Here is a 13,384-nt window from a genome sequence, read left to right on the forward strand (position 1 = left end):
TTTTTTTTTTTTTTTTTTTTTTTTTTTTTTTTTTTTTTTTTTTTTTTTTTTTTTTTTGTATTCTCCATCTGAGTTCCTGGTTTCTCACAGCTTGTTGAATCATTTGTCCTATTCGATTGTCTTTATATAATTTCGACCCTTGTATTGACTTGAAACATTTGATCACATTCTTAGACTTCTATTTGCTTGTTCTATTCCACATAAAACCCCTAAAGAAATGTCACTCAAATGCAAACATTGACAGCTTGTGAAGAAAAGTATACATGGGCCTAACTGATACTGAAGTTTTTCTTGGATCTCTTTCTGTGTAAGGTCTTGTCCTGATTAGTGAGTGGCCCACGAGGTGAATTTTTGACATTACTTAGTCTTACAATCTTAGAACAGAAGCTTTCTCACATGGCCAGTTCTAGGCAAATTAGTAACGGAATATTAATAGTTGTGTACCCAAGTCGATGCCTTCTCAAACATTAATAGTTGTTATGGTTGAGGATATCGACACTTCACACCAAATTGATGGTTTCTTCCATTGTTTTTTCTTCTGTGGTTTCCTCACCACAGGGGAACCTCATGGGGCTCTTCCAATGTCGAACTTGAACACAATAGAGATTGACATTAGAAATCTTTCATTCTTATGCAACAATACTCAGTACATTCACAAGGTGGGGGGTTCTACCAAAGCAAAATCTCTTCAAGGAATGAAGAGACATTCTTAGTGCAGATGATTCTCTAAGAACATTCCAAGGTCAATAGAAGTCCTGGAAGTTGGTCTTGGGAATTGAATCTTCCCGATACTCTTCTGATTGTCTATATCATGGACATTGAACACTATATACTTTCGAATTTACTATACATATATACTCTTCTAGAATGTATATATCATGGACAATGATTACCATATACATCGAGAAGAGTATCTACGGCATGCATTTACAGCTACTCTTCTAGATGTATATATTCTTTTTACTTTCCATCTATCCATCTATCGTGGTTCAGAAAGCGACTTTAGAATTATTTTGAAGCCACACTAGGGATTCTAAGGGTAAGGTATTCTAAGTGACCTTAAGGAACTCTTTATACTCTTTATACTCTTTATAGCTGAATACTTTTTTCTGTTCCCATTAGAATCTGATATATATATATATTTTTTTCCTTTCAATTTTCCTCTACTTTGGGATCATTTGTATGTTTAGTTTTAGATTCTTCTATAAACCCTTGAATCCTTGACTTTGGCTTACAGGTTGGGTTTTCTGATTGACTTTCTATCTTACTCTGCCATTGTTGGTTTTATGGGTGGAGCTACCATCACTATTGCCCTTTCAACGGCTTAAAACTATCTCTATTGGTATGAGACCTTTTAGGGAAACCAAAAGCAAAACCACGAAAGCTTATGTTCAAAATAGACAATATCATACCATTGTGGAGGGTCATGATTTCTAACAAGTAAGCCACCGATGGACTAATCCGACACAAACTTAATAGTTTCTCCTCTTGCACCAAAATTGAGTGCAAATGAAACAAGGCATATATAAAAAAAAATAAGGCAAACAAAAGGAAGTCACAAACCTTGGTGAAGAGAGAACCCCAAAATCTTGGACAAAAGAGTAAATCAAATTACTTCAGTTCGCGGAGTGATTACTACAAAGCATTAGTTCATCATGAATCAGATTTGCTGAAATGCAAAAGAAAAAGAACACAAAAAACATCAAATGAGCATTAGTGATCGTGTGAATAAGTGAAGGAACCATGGGCGCACGAGACATTGATAGCCCAATACTCACATCACTGTCAGACGCAGTGGCTCATTGATTGAATTCATCGGAATTCCAGCCATCACAGACCCTTCAAACTTCAACACTTTTCACGTTTCTTCCACATTTTGATCATGCTGATGCGTGAGAGATAGTGTGTGTATATAGAAATTCATGTTTAGGTGATGGGTTGGCAAAAACAGAAAGAGAACTGTGTATCTAACCCATCATATAATGTATGCATGAAACCTAAGCTAAGACATAGGTAAGACAGAGGCAAGGATGTCAACATGAGTGTTGGAGATAAGTGTTGGAGATAAAAGCTTGTTGAAGGGTTGGGTAGGTCTAAACTTTAACCTCGAAAGTTAGGGTTTCAAAGGGAATTTGTGCATGTGGTTTTGGAGTCAAGTTTGCACATATGGAATATGAGTGCTCGCGAAATTTGGTATCGATCAGACACCAACAGACGCTCCACGACACTTTATGTTCATTTGCCAAAATAATGTTTACACTTGTCAGATTGGAAATACTTCAAAATGTACCATAGGAGGAGACATAGTATAAGCTATCCATCACCCCTGGACCCTATGGCCTAAGCGAGCTACCATGCGGCATATGTGTGTATCACAGTGAGGGCAAACATTCATTGCAAGATGAGTATCTCGAGCAATGACACAGGTGTGCCCTCATTGCACCCGAGCCCATGTGTCGAAGGTGGGATCATATACATGCTATCTGATACAGAGTCTGTAAATGGTATGACATGGATTAGGAGGGTCCAATACCTTAATAAAACCAACCATATGGATGGATGTTTAGAATGTCCCGATGTTATGAACAACACATGAACTCGTTTTCGATAGGCAAGACCAAGTGAATTATGACGGTCGATGACATCCCAGGACTTGAGATGACATCATGATATGAAGGTCGTGTCAATAGGGAACCAAGATGAGATTTGAGATGCAACATTGTCCCCAAGTAGAGGCAAGGTCAAGCCAAATAATGTGGCCAGTTTAAATTGCAGATGATTGAAAATGCATGTAATGCATGTAGAGTCAGTGTATGTGGTTGAACAAGCTTTGATTCCATACAAGTTGTATTCGATGAGTAAAAACAAATCTTGTCTAAGGTCCAACGAAACAAGAAAGACAAATTAAAAATGAACATGGGGCTACATAGTCAAATTTGGAGGATAGTAGTGGATAATAATTATGAATATTATATTATAAACTTTTCATTATACAAAACATTATTAAAATATCCAACTATAATTCTCAAAAATTAAAGAAAAATGAAAGAAATGCATTAATGCACTTTTTTCTTTTTCTATCTTCAAAATTGTGGAAATAAAAATAGAGTGATTAGAAAATTGGAGACGCCATGGCATCACAGTGGTCGGAATAAAGCAAGAAGGGTGAGAAGAAGCGGCGTGATTAGGTTACAGAAAATGGTGAAAGATGGGGCATCTGACGGTGCCGGCACCGGCGAGTCCTCATCCGATGGTTCCACCGGTGCTGGTGGCCCTGTCGGAGCACTACTTGGCGGCACTTCTGGTGCGGGTGGATTAACTGCAACCATTAAAAAAAATAATTACAAAGATGGTCCCTATATTTGGCAATATTTATTTATTGTACTTTTGTTTTTGTGATTTTACAATTATATCCCCAGTTTGAAAAGAAAGTGGGGTTGTGTAAACGTACCTGGAGCAGGCGTCTGAGCCATAGTTGGAGCGGGCACCGGTGCTCCTGTATCGGGAGCTCGTGATGGCACTCTGCTACCTGGAAATGGCGTAGGCGCTCCAGTACCTGGAGCTCGCGATGGCGCTCTACTACCAGGAAATGGCGTAGGCGCTCCAGTACCGGGAGCTCGCGATGGCGCTCTACTACCTGGAAATGGCGTTGGTGCTCCAGTACCGGGAGCTCGCGATGGCGCTCTACTGCCTGGAAATGGCGTTGGCGCTCCAGTACCGGGAGCTCGCGATGGCGCTCTACTACCAGGAAATGGCGTTGGCGCTCCAGTACCGGGAGCTCGCGATGGCGCTCTACTACCAGGGAATGGCGTTGGCGCTGAAGCACCGGGAGCTCGCGATGGCGCTCTATTACCTGGAAATAGCGTTGGTGCTGCAGCACCTAGGGCTCGCGATGGTGCTTTACTACCTGGAAATGGAGTTGGTGCTGCGGCACCGGGGGCTCGCGATGGCGCTTTACTACCTGCAAATGTCGTTGGTGCTGCGACACCGGGGGCTCGCGATGGCACTTTACTACCTGCAAATGTCGTTGGTGCTGCAGCACCGGGGGCTCGCGATGGCGCTTTACTACCTGGAGTTGTCGTTGGCGCTACAGCACCGGGAGCTCGCGATGGCGCTGTACTACCTGAAAATGTAGTTGGTGCTGCGGCTCGGGGAGCTTGCGATGGCGCTTTACTACCTGTAAATGGCATTGGCGCTTCAGCACCGGGGGCTCGCGATGGCGCTTTACTATCTGGAGTTGTCGTTGGCGCTCGTGATGGCGCTGTACTACCTGAAAATGTAATTGGTGCTGCAGCACGGGGAGATTGCGATGGCGCTTTACTACCTGCAAATGGCATTGGCGCTTCAGCACCGGGGGCTCTCGATGGCGCTTTACTATCTGGAGTTCTCGTTGGTGCTACAGCACCGGGAGCTCGTGATGGCACTGTACTACCTGAAAATGTAGTTGGTGCTGCGGCACGGGGAGCTTGCGATGGCGCTTTACTACCTGGAAATGGCATTAGCGCTGCTGCACCGGGAGCTCGCGATGGCGCTTTACTATCTGGAGTTGTTGTTGGCGCTACAGCACTGGGAGCTCGCGATGGCGCTTTACTATCTGGAGTTGTTGTTGGTGCTTGTGATGGCGCTATACTACCTGAAAATGTAGTTGGTGCTGCGGCACGGGGAGCTTGCGATGGCGCTTTACTACCTGGAAATGGCATTAGCGCTGCTGCACTGGGAGCTCGCGATGGTGCTTTACTATCTGGAGTTGTCGTTGGCGCTACAGCACCGGGAGCTCGTGATGGCGCTGTACTACCTGAAAATGTAGTTGGTGCTGCGGCACGGGGAGCTTGCGATGGCACTTTACTACCTGCAAATGGCATTGGCGCTTCAGCACCAGGGGCTCGCAATGGCGCTTTACTATCTGGAGTTGTCGTTGGAGCTACAGTACCGGGAGCTCGTGATGGTGCTGTACTACCTGAAAATGTAGTTGGTGCTGCGGCACGGGGAGCTTGCGATGGCACTTTACTACCTGCAAATGGCATTGGCGCTTTAGCACTGGGGGCTCGCAATGGCGCTTTACTATCTGGAGTTGTCGTTGGCGCTACAGCACTGGGAGCACGTGATGGTGCTGTACTACCTGAAAATGTAGTTGGTGCTGCAGCACGGGGAGCTTGTGATGGTGCTTTACTACCTGGAAATGGCATTAACGCTGCTGCACCGGGAGCTCGCGATGGCGCTTTACTATCTGGAGTTGTCGTTGGCGCTACTGCACCGGGAGCTCGCGATGGCGTTGTACTACCTGAAAATGTAGTAGGTGCTGCAGCACGGGGAGCTTGCGATGGCGCTTTACTACCTGGAAATGGCATTAGCGCTGCTGCATCAGGAGCTCGCGATGGCGCTTTACTACTTGGAGTTGTTGTTGACGCTGCAGCACCGGGAGCTCGCGATGGGGCTTTACTACCTGGAGTTGTTGTTGGCGCTGCGGCAACTGGAGCTCGCGATGAGGCTTTAGTACCTGGAATTGTCGTTGGCCCTGCTGCAACGGGAGCTCGCGATGGCGCTTTACTACCTGGAACTATCCTTGGCGCTGCAGCAATGGGAGCTCGTGAAGGCGCTTTACTACCTGGAATTGTCATTGGCGCTGCGGCAACCGGAGCTCGTGATGAGGCTCTACTACCTGGAATTGTCGTTGGTGCTGCAGCACGGGGAGCTCGCGATGGGGCTTTACTACCTGGAGCCGTCGTTGGCGCTGCAGCAACGGGAGCTCGCGATGGGGCTTTACTGCCGGGAGTTGTCGTTGGCGCTGTAGCAACGGGAGCTTGCGATGGCGTTTTACTGCCGGGAGTTGTCGTTGGCGCTGTGGCACCGGGAGCTCGCGAAGGTGCTTTACTACCTGTAATTGTCGTTGGTGCTGCGGCAACTGGAGCTCGCGATGGTGCTTTACTACCTCGAATTGTCGTTGGCGCTGCAGCACCAGGAGCTCGCAAAGGCGCTTTACTACCTGAAATGGTCATTGGCGCTGCGGCAACCGGAGCTCGCGATGGCGCTTTACTACCTGAAATGGTCATTGGCGCTGCGGCAACTGGAGCTCGCGATGGCGCTTTACTACCTGGAATTGTCGTTGGCGCCGCAGCAACCGGAGCTCGTGATGGCACTTTACTACCTGGAACTGTCCTTGGCGCTGCAGCAACAGGAGCTCGTGAGGGCGCTTTACTACCTGGAACTGTCCTTGGCGCTGCAGCAACAGGAGCTCGCGAAGGCGCTTTACTACCTGGAACTGTCCTTGGCGCTGTAGCACCAGGAGCTCGCGAAGGCGCTTTACTACCAGTCATTGTCGTTGGCGCTGCAGCAACCGGAGCTTGCGATGGCGCTTTAATACCTGGAGTTGTTGTCGCTCCAGCACCGGGAGCTCGCGAAGGCGCTTTACTACCTGGTATTGTCGTTGGCGCCGCAGCAACCGGAGCTCGCGATGGCGATTTACTACCTGGAACTGTCCTTGGCGCTTCAGCAACATGAGCTTGCGATGGCGCTTTACTACCTGGAACTGTCCTTGGCGCTTCAGCAACAGGAGCTTGCGATGGCGCTTTACTACCTGGAACTATCCTTGGCGCTGCAGCAACGGGAGCTCGCGAAGGCGCTTTACCACCTAGAAATGTCGTTGGCGCTGGCGCTTTACTATACGAAACTGTAGCAGGGGCCATACCAGGGGGATGACGAACTGCAAAGAAAAGAAAAAATAAAACCTCAATTCGAAGCAGACAAACAAATTTCAAACAAGAATAAAATCAAACGCACAGCCGCAATCAGAAAGCGGAGTCGGAGTCGAAATTCCACAAGTCGCAGGAAGATCAATCGCTCTAGTAACATTCAATTGAATCCCCAAGCTCTCGCTCTGCTTCAACCCAACGCACATACATTTAGCATTCCATTTCAACACACTTTCCACATTCTTGCAGCAAACTTTCGAGGGCATCGCCATCGTGCTCCCGATCGTGACGTAATTCACGCACGGCAGTATCGCATACACCACCGCCGGGCAATCCACCGCACTCGGCCGAGGCGACAACGGTGAGGCAGCACTCGCAATTATATTTTCATTGCAAATCCATATCGCTGCAATGCAGGTCAAGAACAGAGCCAAACTCTGAATCATCGCCATTGCCATTGCTTGAATGCGGTCCAATTAAGATCTCGTTGAGTTATCGTCGAAAACAAGCTCGGTGCTATTTAATGCAAGAAATTGGGATTGAAATGGCAGTTTTTTCGGAATCTATTAAGAACACATTTAATTTTTTTAATTTCTTTTGTTTTTTTTTTGTGGTGTTGTGTGAAACATAAATTCCCCAATGTTGAATGAGTGGTTTTCGGGGAGATGGATCCTATATTATTGCAGCTACAGCGGGTCAACATCTTGACCATTTTCCCTTCTATAATTCAATTTCTATGTTTTTATTTTTCATTATTATATATATTCAATAAATAATATTGCAAACCAATATATTCATAATTATTGTATTTTATTAACGGTTAGAGATGTACATTTAACTCAGGGTTGGAAACCAACTTCGGGAGACAGTAGAGAGAGATTTTTCCTCATAATTAAACATTATATTATATTGAAATATTATTATAAATTTTTTTTATAGAAATTATCTATTAAAAAGTTCATTTGAAATTAATATTTAATATATATGAAGTGAAATGTGAAATAATTATTATTGGATGTATTTCTAGCAAAATTGAATAATAAATTATTATTTATTTTATCATGTTCATTTCAATGGGCTTACAGCCCAACTTCTGGTGGGCCTCATATATTTACATCAATATGTTCAATTTTTTTATATTTATTTATAAATTTTCATCCCGAAGCTGTTCGAGAAATTATTTTTAATTTTCGATAAGCAAAATACTATAATCTATAAAGTTCATGTAATTGAGCCAACGAAAAAGAAATTGCACTGTATTGGTGTAGGTATTAACTTTTAATTCTTTTATGTATTTCTTAGTCATCATATTCTCAGAATCACTCTCATTTGGACGTGATATTGATTCATTCATATACTTCTCATTTACTCGAGTGTCATAATTGAAGTCATAAAGTCATATCTCAAACTTGGCTTTAAGTAAAGAATAAAGGTGTTGAATCTCACGAAATGAAAGTAGTGGGAAATGGACTCAACCTATACAAACAAAGGGCTTGGACTCGAAAACCGGCCTTACTCAACAAGCACCTTTATTAGTCAGGCTATTTCCTTCTACTTAGTGAAGATTCTACGATAAAGTGAGGTCATCTTTCTTTCCAACCGTCGTACGGTACTGCTTAAAAAAATATGAGTGCCGAATTTGTGAAAATGACATCCACGTAAAAGGACGGGAACTATAATATGCTTTAAATATATATATTTTTTAATTTTTGTTCGTATTAAATTAAAGTGGGCAACTTGGGCAACCAGCTTCTATTTTATAACTACATTGGCTCTAAATATTAGAAAACCATAGCCACACATTTATCATAAAGATTAATAAAAATGGAGTGGTTTTTACCTAAAAACATTGTTTTTTTAATAAAAATTTATTTATTTATTATTATTATTACTTTAAAAAACCTCCAAATTGGCTAATAAAGTACATTTTTAAAAAAACTGATTATAAATTAAACTTTCTAAAAAAAATTGATTTTTTAACAAATTCTTATTAATTTCTATCCGACCCGTCTAAGTAATAGAGAGGTACGTGAATAAATCGAGACTAGATTCGAATGAGAGCGATTACGAGAATAGGATAACTAAGAAATACTTGAAGGAAATGAAAGTTAGTATTTATACCAACGACGTGCACTTTCCTTCTCGGTAGCTAATCATAAGAGCTTCATAGTTAAGCGTGTTTTACTTAAAGGAAACTAAGAAATACTAAAAGGAAATAAAAGTTAGTACTTATACCAACAACGTGCACTTTTCTTCTCGGTAGCTAATCATAAGAACTTCATGGTTAAACGTGTTTTACTTGGAGTAATTCTATATAACGTGACCTCCTAGGAATTTTTATGAGATGCATTTGAGTAAGGACAAAACTTATTAGAAAGACTCGTGTTGGTCTACGGGAATATTCTTTTGTAAGACTCAAGCCCACCACTAGTAGATATTATCCTTTTTGGGTTTTCCTTTCCGGGCTTCTCTTTGAAGTTTTTTAACACGTGTCTACTAGGTAGAGGTTTTCACACCTTCACAAAAAATGTTTCGTTCCCTTATCCAATCAAAAACGAAGAATAGGTAACGTAACAATTCACGATCGAAATGGTCTTCCCTCAGTTTGGGAAGGTTGATGATTAATGGTAAAGAATTACATGGGTTGTTTACTAAGTTCTAGACCTTGATTTTGTGACTTTTTAATGTAACATTTTTATGGAGATTTCCAACATTGGTACACACATGTACTTGTCCCCTTGTCCCCCCCTTTTGTATAACTTTACATATATTTTTAAAAAGTTGCCTTTTCCTAGGTGACTAGGCAACCATATCGATGTTGTTTAAACACGAAAAGTTCGTATCTCTCGACCTACCCTTAATATTACAATTCTTATAAGTTCAATGTTTGAATCTCTTATAAAAATATCCCGATTGAGTGTTTAGAATCTCTAACTTTAGATCAGAGTATCTATGCTTATATTAATCAATATTTCAATTATAATCTCTATAATTATATCACCGTGTTTATGAAAATAAAAATAGATTCCTTATAAGTTAAAAGATTCACGTGAGCAATTTCATATTTATAATGACATGTATTTAAAAAAAAAGAGTTGGGTGTTCGACAATCGAACATCCCTTGTACGGAATCCAAGCTTGTTCGACCACACACTCCGCCTGCGCGTGCATGTTCAATCGTCTGCGACACAACCAACTTGCCTCTACACTAAGCCAAGTCATTTGGCTCAACTTTCTCTTTGCTCGGGGCCAAGGTCTCTCAATGCAACGTCGCATATCAACTATAAACCTAATCAACCCAACTTACCTGTACAATTTGGATTGAGCTATGAACTTATTTGGATTAAATTACGTCTCATAAAACTAAATTGGATTGAATCGAACAAATCTGAATTTATTGTTAAATTTTAAAAAATACATTTTTGCTTGCCATACCATTATATATATATATATCTTTTGCGCCGCATTAGTCTTTTCAAACTGCTATTCAAAACTCTTTTCAGCCCGAGCCTAAAGAAAATGGGAAGATCAATCATAGAACAAGGAGGAGTTTCACCGGAGAGAGTGGTTGTCAAAGACTCAAATGACTGAAGCGAACTTCCCAGTCACTGATCAAATTCCGCCTTTCGGAAGAAAATTTGATGCGAAGACCCAATCCATCAACAATCTGAAACGTTGGCAAATAGGGCCAACGTAGTGACCAAGACTACCTTTTTCTGATCATCATGGCTTTTTTTTCCTTTGCCCGGCACTCAAAACTCAAGTGACCTTTCTTCTTGCCCGACCAACACTCTATCTCTCTCTCTATATATATTTTATTCAACTTCATAATTATATATATATATATAAAAGAATTAAATTGATTGAAAATTTAAATTATAAAATATTTAATAATTAAATTTTCAATTATAAAATAGCTCCGCATGAGAGACTTAGAATAAAACATGAATTATGAGTTCTTCTGTTCATAATAATGACATTTTTTAAAAACATATTATGATGATCAAAGTGACCTAAATTAAAATATTAAATGACGTTTTTAACTTTAAGGAATCGATACAAATAATATTAAATTCTCACCCTCTCTTTATAACTACTTTTTGTATCATTTATGGTAATTTCAATCATTCAACCAATCAGATTAAAAGTCTTTGAGTGGAGAAAGAATAAGAATCCACGTTATTCATTATAAACAATGTCTTAATTAAAAAAAATTGTAAAACGAGTCATACTAATTCACATTATATAGGTTAATTGTTCGAGTAAATTTAATTTTGTTGATTTATTAGTGTATTAATTAAAATCAAATTTTATATAAATAAATTATTGGGTTCACAAATAATTAATTGCCTTTCCTTAATTCACGATCATCAACATCAACTAAGTCTTGATTGGCTGCTAAATCAATTAAATATGACCATTTTATTGTTTAATATTTATTACTTAATTTTTAATATTAAATTATTATTAATTATTTTTAAAAATTAATACATAAAATGTTTCAAAACTACTCTTTAAATAAAAATATATTAGAATATTTAATGGAAAACAGATATAGGATGCTTTCCTCGATTTAGTTCAAAATAATCATTATAACAGGCGTGTTGTCCATGGCCGCATGCCCATAACAAACCCAACCCTTTATGTCTTTTCATATTCTAGTGTTTTATTTATGTATTTCTAAGAAGTATGACGTTTTAGAAATATCTTGTCTAGGCCCGTCAGACATGAAATGCCTCAGAATGTATTATAAGGGATACGACTAGTTGTCAACTTCTCCCTACCCAAGGTTATATACTGTGAGCTGTTGTTATTTCTCTTGCTTGCTTATAGAACGTCTCTTTCAAAAATCTCTCTTTCGAAAATCTTTCTCTGACCTCGTTTTCTAAAACCTTCTCTTAAAACTGAGGCCAGAGGCTCGAGCATATGTTGCTTGGCCGTAGGCGACGTAAGAACGAATTGGCTTAGCTCACTTGTCATTGAAAAGTGAGTGCCGCACAATCGCAAGTCTGCTAGGCTACCGTTAGTAGATATTGTCCGCTTTAACCCATTATATATCGCTGCCAGACTCACGGTTTTAAAACACGTCTGTTAGAGAGAGATTTTCACACTCTTAAAAAGAATGTTTCGTTCCCCTCCAAAGTGAGACTTTACCATATTGATTTATGTCCAAAAATTTAATTAGCTCCTAATTTTGAACATTATATATATATATATAAAAAGTAATATTACAGAATTTAAAATAATAAAAATATTTTCATATTTTATAATTTTAGTTTTATTTATTTATTTATTATTATTATTATTTTGTACATTAACTAACATTAAAGTCTTTGATCAAGTGGAACCACTTAAACTGAAATTTTCATATTTTTAATATTATTTCTTCGAATTTTAATTTTTTTTAACATCAATTTCAAGTTTCAACAACTATACATTAATTTGAAAAAAACATTTCATATATCAAATCATGTTGACCTTTTTAATTAATTTTGCTCCACCATTTAAAATAACATGACCTTATTATCGTTAAATTAATTTAATTCTCAAACAATATCATATTTAATTTCCAATAATAAATTATTACAATATTTCCACGTATGAATTAAAGTCCTCGACCCAAAAAGTCGATTTTGTCCCCAAACAAATAAAAAAAAGACGATTTTGTCCCATCCAATTATCTTGATCAATTCAATTACACAATTATTTCTAAAAATTTTAAAAAATCAATTGATTTGATTTTTGGTCGGTTTAATCGATTTAACTTATTTGTTTTTGGACCATCACTTCAATTATTGCCAAAATTGATTATTGTGTCCTTTTTATAACAAATAATAATAATAATTAAAAAAATATATTAAACAGAAAAACATTAATTTAAATTAGAGGGTAATATTCACATTCACATACAGCAGCTCCAAAATTTGTGACCCCATTTAAGTACGCAGAAACATCTTTATATATATATATATATATATATATTATATTTATATGCGTTGATAGAAGGCTGGAGCGGTGGCGGCTGCTTTAAATCTGAAGTAATCTATGGCGGCTACACGGCGGCGACAGTCTCGCCATTAATTGCAGAGACTTTTGTTACGGCGGTCGGTCCTGACGGTCCTTTCTTCGAATACTTTTCCTTCGCCTCGTCCTGATTCATCTGCTGCTGCCGGCACTCTGCACTACAAAAAGCGCTCTCGCCCCTGTTTCCACACGGCCGCACCGAAAATCGCATCAATTTCACTCAACAATTCCATCACTTACACCGATTTACAAGATTCAAGGAGAAATTTCGATCAATTTCGATCAATTTCTTGTTAAAATTTTACTGTGCCCTAGAACAGCCATTTAATCGATAGTTTTTTTACTTACTTGTACATGTATATGTCACGGCCGGAAACGAGGCGGCGACGGCAGAGGCAACAAGCACGGAGATGCTGAGACGACCAAGGAAACTCATCGGAATGTCTCCGATTGTTTCTCGGCGACAGCATGGAGAGAAGGCGGTGATCGTAGGCGGTGTTAGGGCTTTCGATTGGTGGAGGTTCTGCGAGGTCGAAGAGGATCTCCTTCTCGCTGGAGGATCTCTTGATAGGGAGCCTCTTTGGCGGAGGCGGCATAGTGGTTCTCCGGCGACGTTAGAGAGAGAAAGTGGGTTAAGAGAGAGAGAGAGAACGGGAAACTGAGAAGCGGAG

At 40.0% G+C, this 13,384-nt stretch overlaps 3 protein-coding genes across 3 annotated transcripts; 1 reads left to right on the forward strand and 2 right to left on the reverse strand.

The window, feature by feature from the left end:
- Positions 1 to 3,198: 3,198 nt before the first annotated feature.
- LOC111460536 (elastin-like) lies at positions 3,199 to 6,498 on the forward strand. The gene is made up of 2 exons (XM_023103756.1): positions 3,199 to 3,310; positions 3,476 to 6,498. The coding sequence occupies exons 1-2, from the start codon at positions 3,199 to 3,201 to the stop codon at positions 6,496 to 6,498; spliced, it is 3,135 nt and encodes a 1,044-aa protein (XP_022959524.1).
- Positions 6,499 to 6,751: 253 nt separating this feature from the next.
- Positions 6,752 to 7,141, reverse strand: LOC111460552 (non-specific lipid-transfer protein-like protein At5g64080). The gene has a single exon (XM_023103757.1). The coding sequence runs from the start codon at positions 7,139 to 7,141 to the stop codon at positions 6,752 to 6,754; it is 390 nt and encodes a 129-aa protein (XP_022959525.1).
- A 5,405-nt stretch (positions 7,142 to 12,546) lies between these two features.
- Positions 12,547 to 13,384, reverse strand: LOC111462181. The gene is made up of 2 exons (XM_023105837.1): positions 13,062 to 13,384; positions 12,547 to 12,892 (listed from the first exon to the last, which is right to left on the reverse strand). Exons 1-2 carry the CDS (start codon positions 13,307 to 13,309, stop codon positions 12,742 to 12,744), a joined length of 399 nt encoding a protein of 132 aa, XP_022961605.1. The 5' UTR covers positions 13,310 to 13,384; the 3' UTR covers positions 12,547 to 12,741.

This window comes from Cucurbita moschata, unplaced genomic scaffold (assembly GCF_002738365.1).
Source record: "Cucurbita moschata cultivar Rifu unplaced genomic scaffold, Cmos_1.0 Cmo_Scf00002, whole genome shotgun sequence".
Taxonomy (NCBI): domain Eukaryota; kingdom Viridiplantae; phylum Streptophyta; class Magnoliopsida; order Cucurbitales; family Cucurbitaceae; genus Cucurbita; species Cucurbita moschata.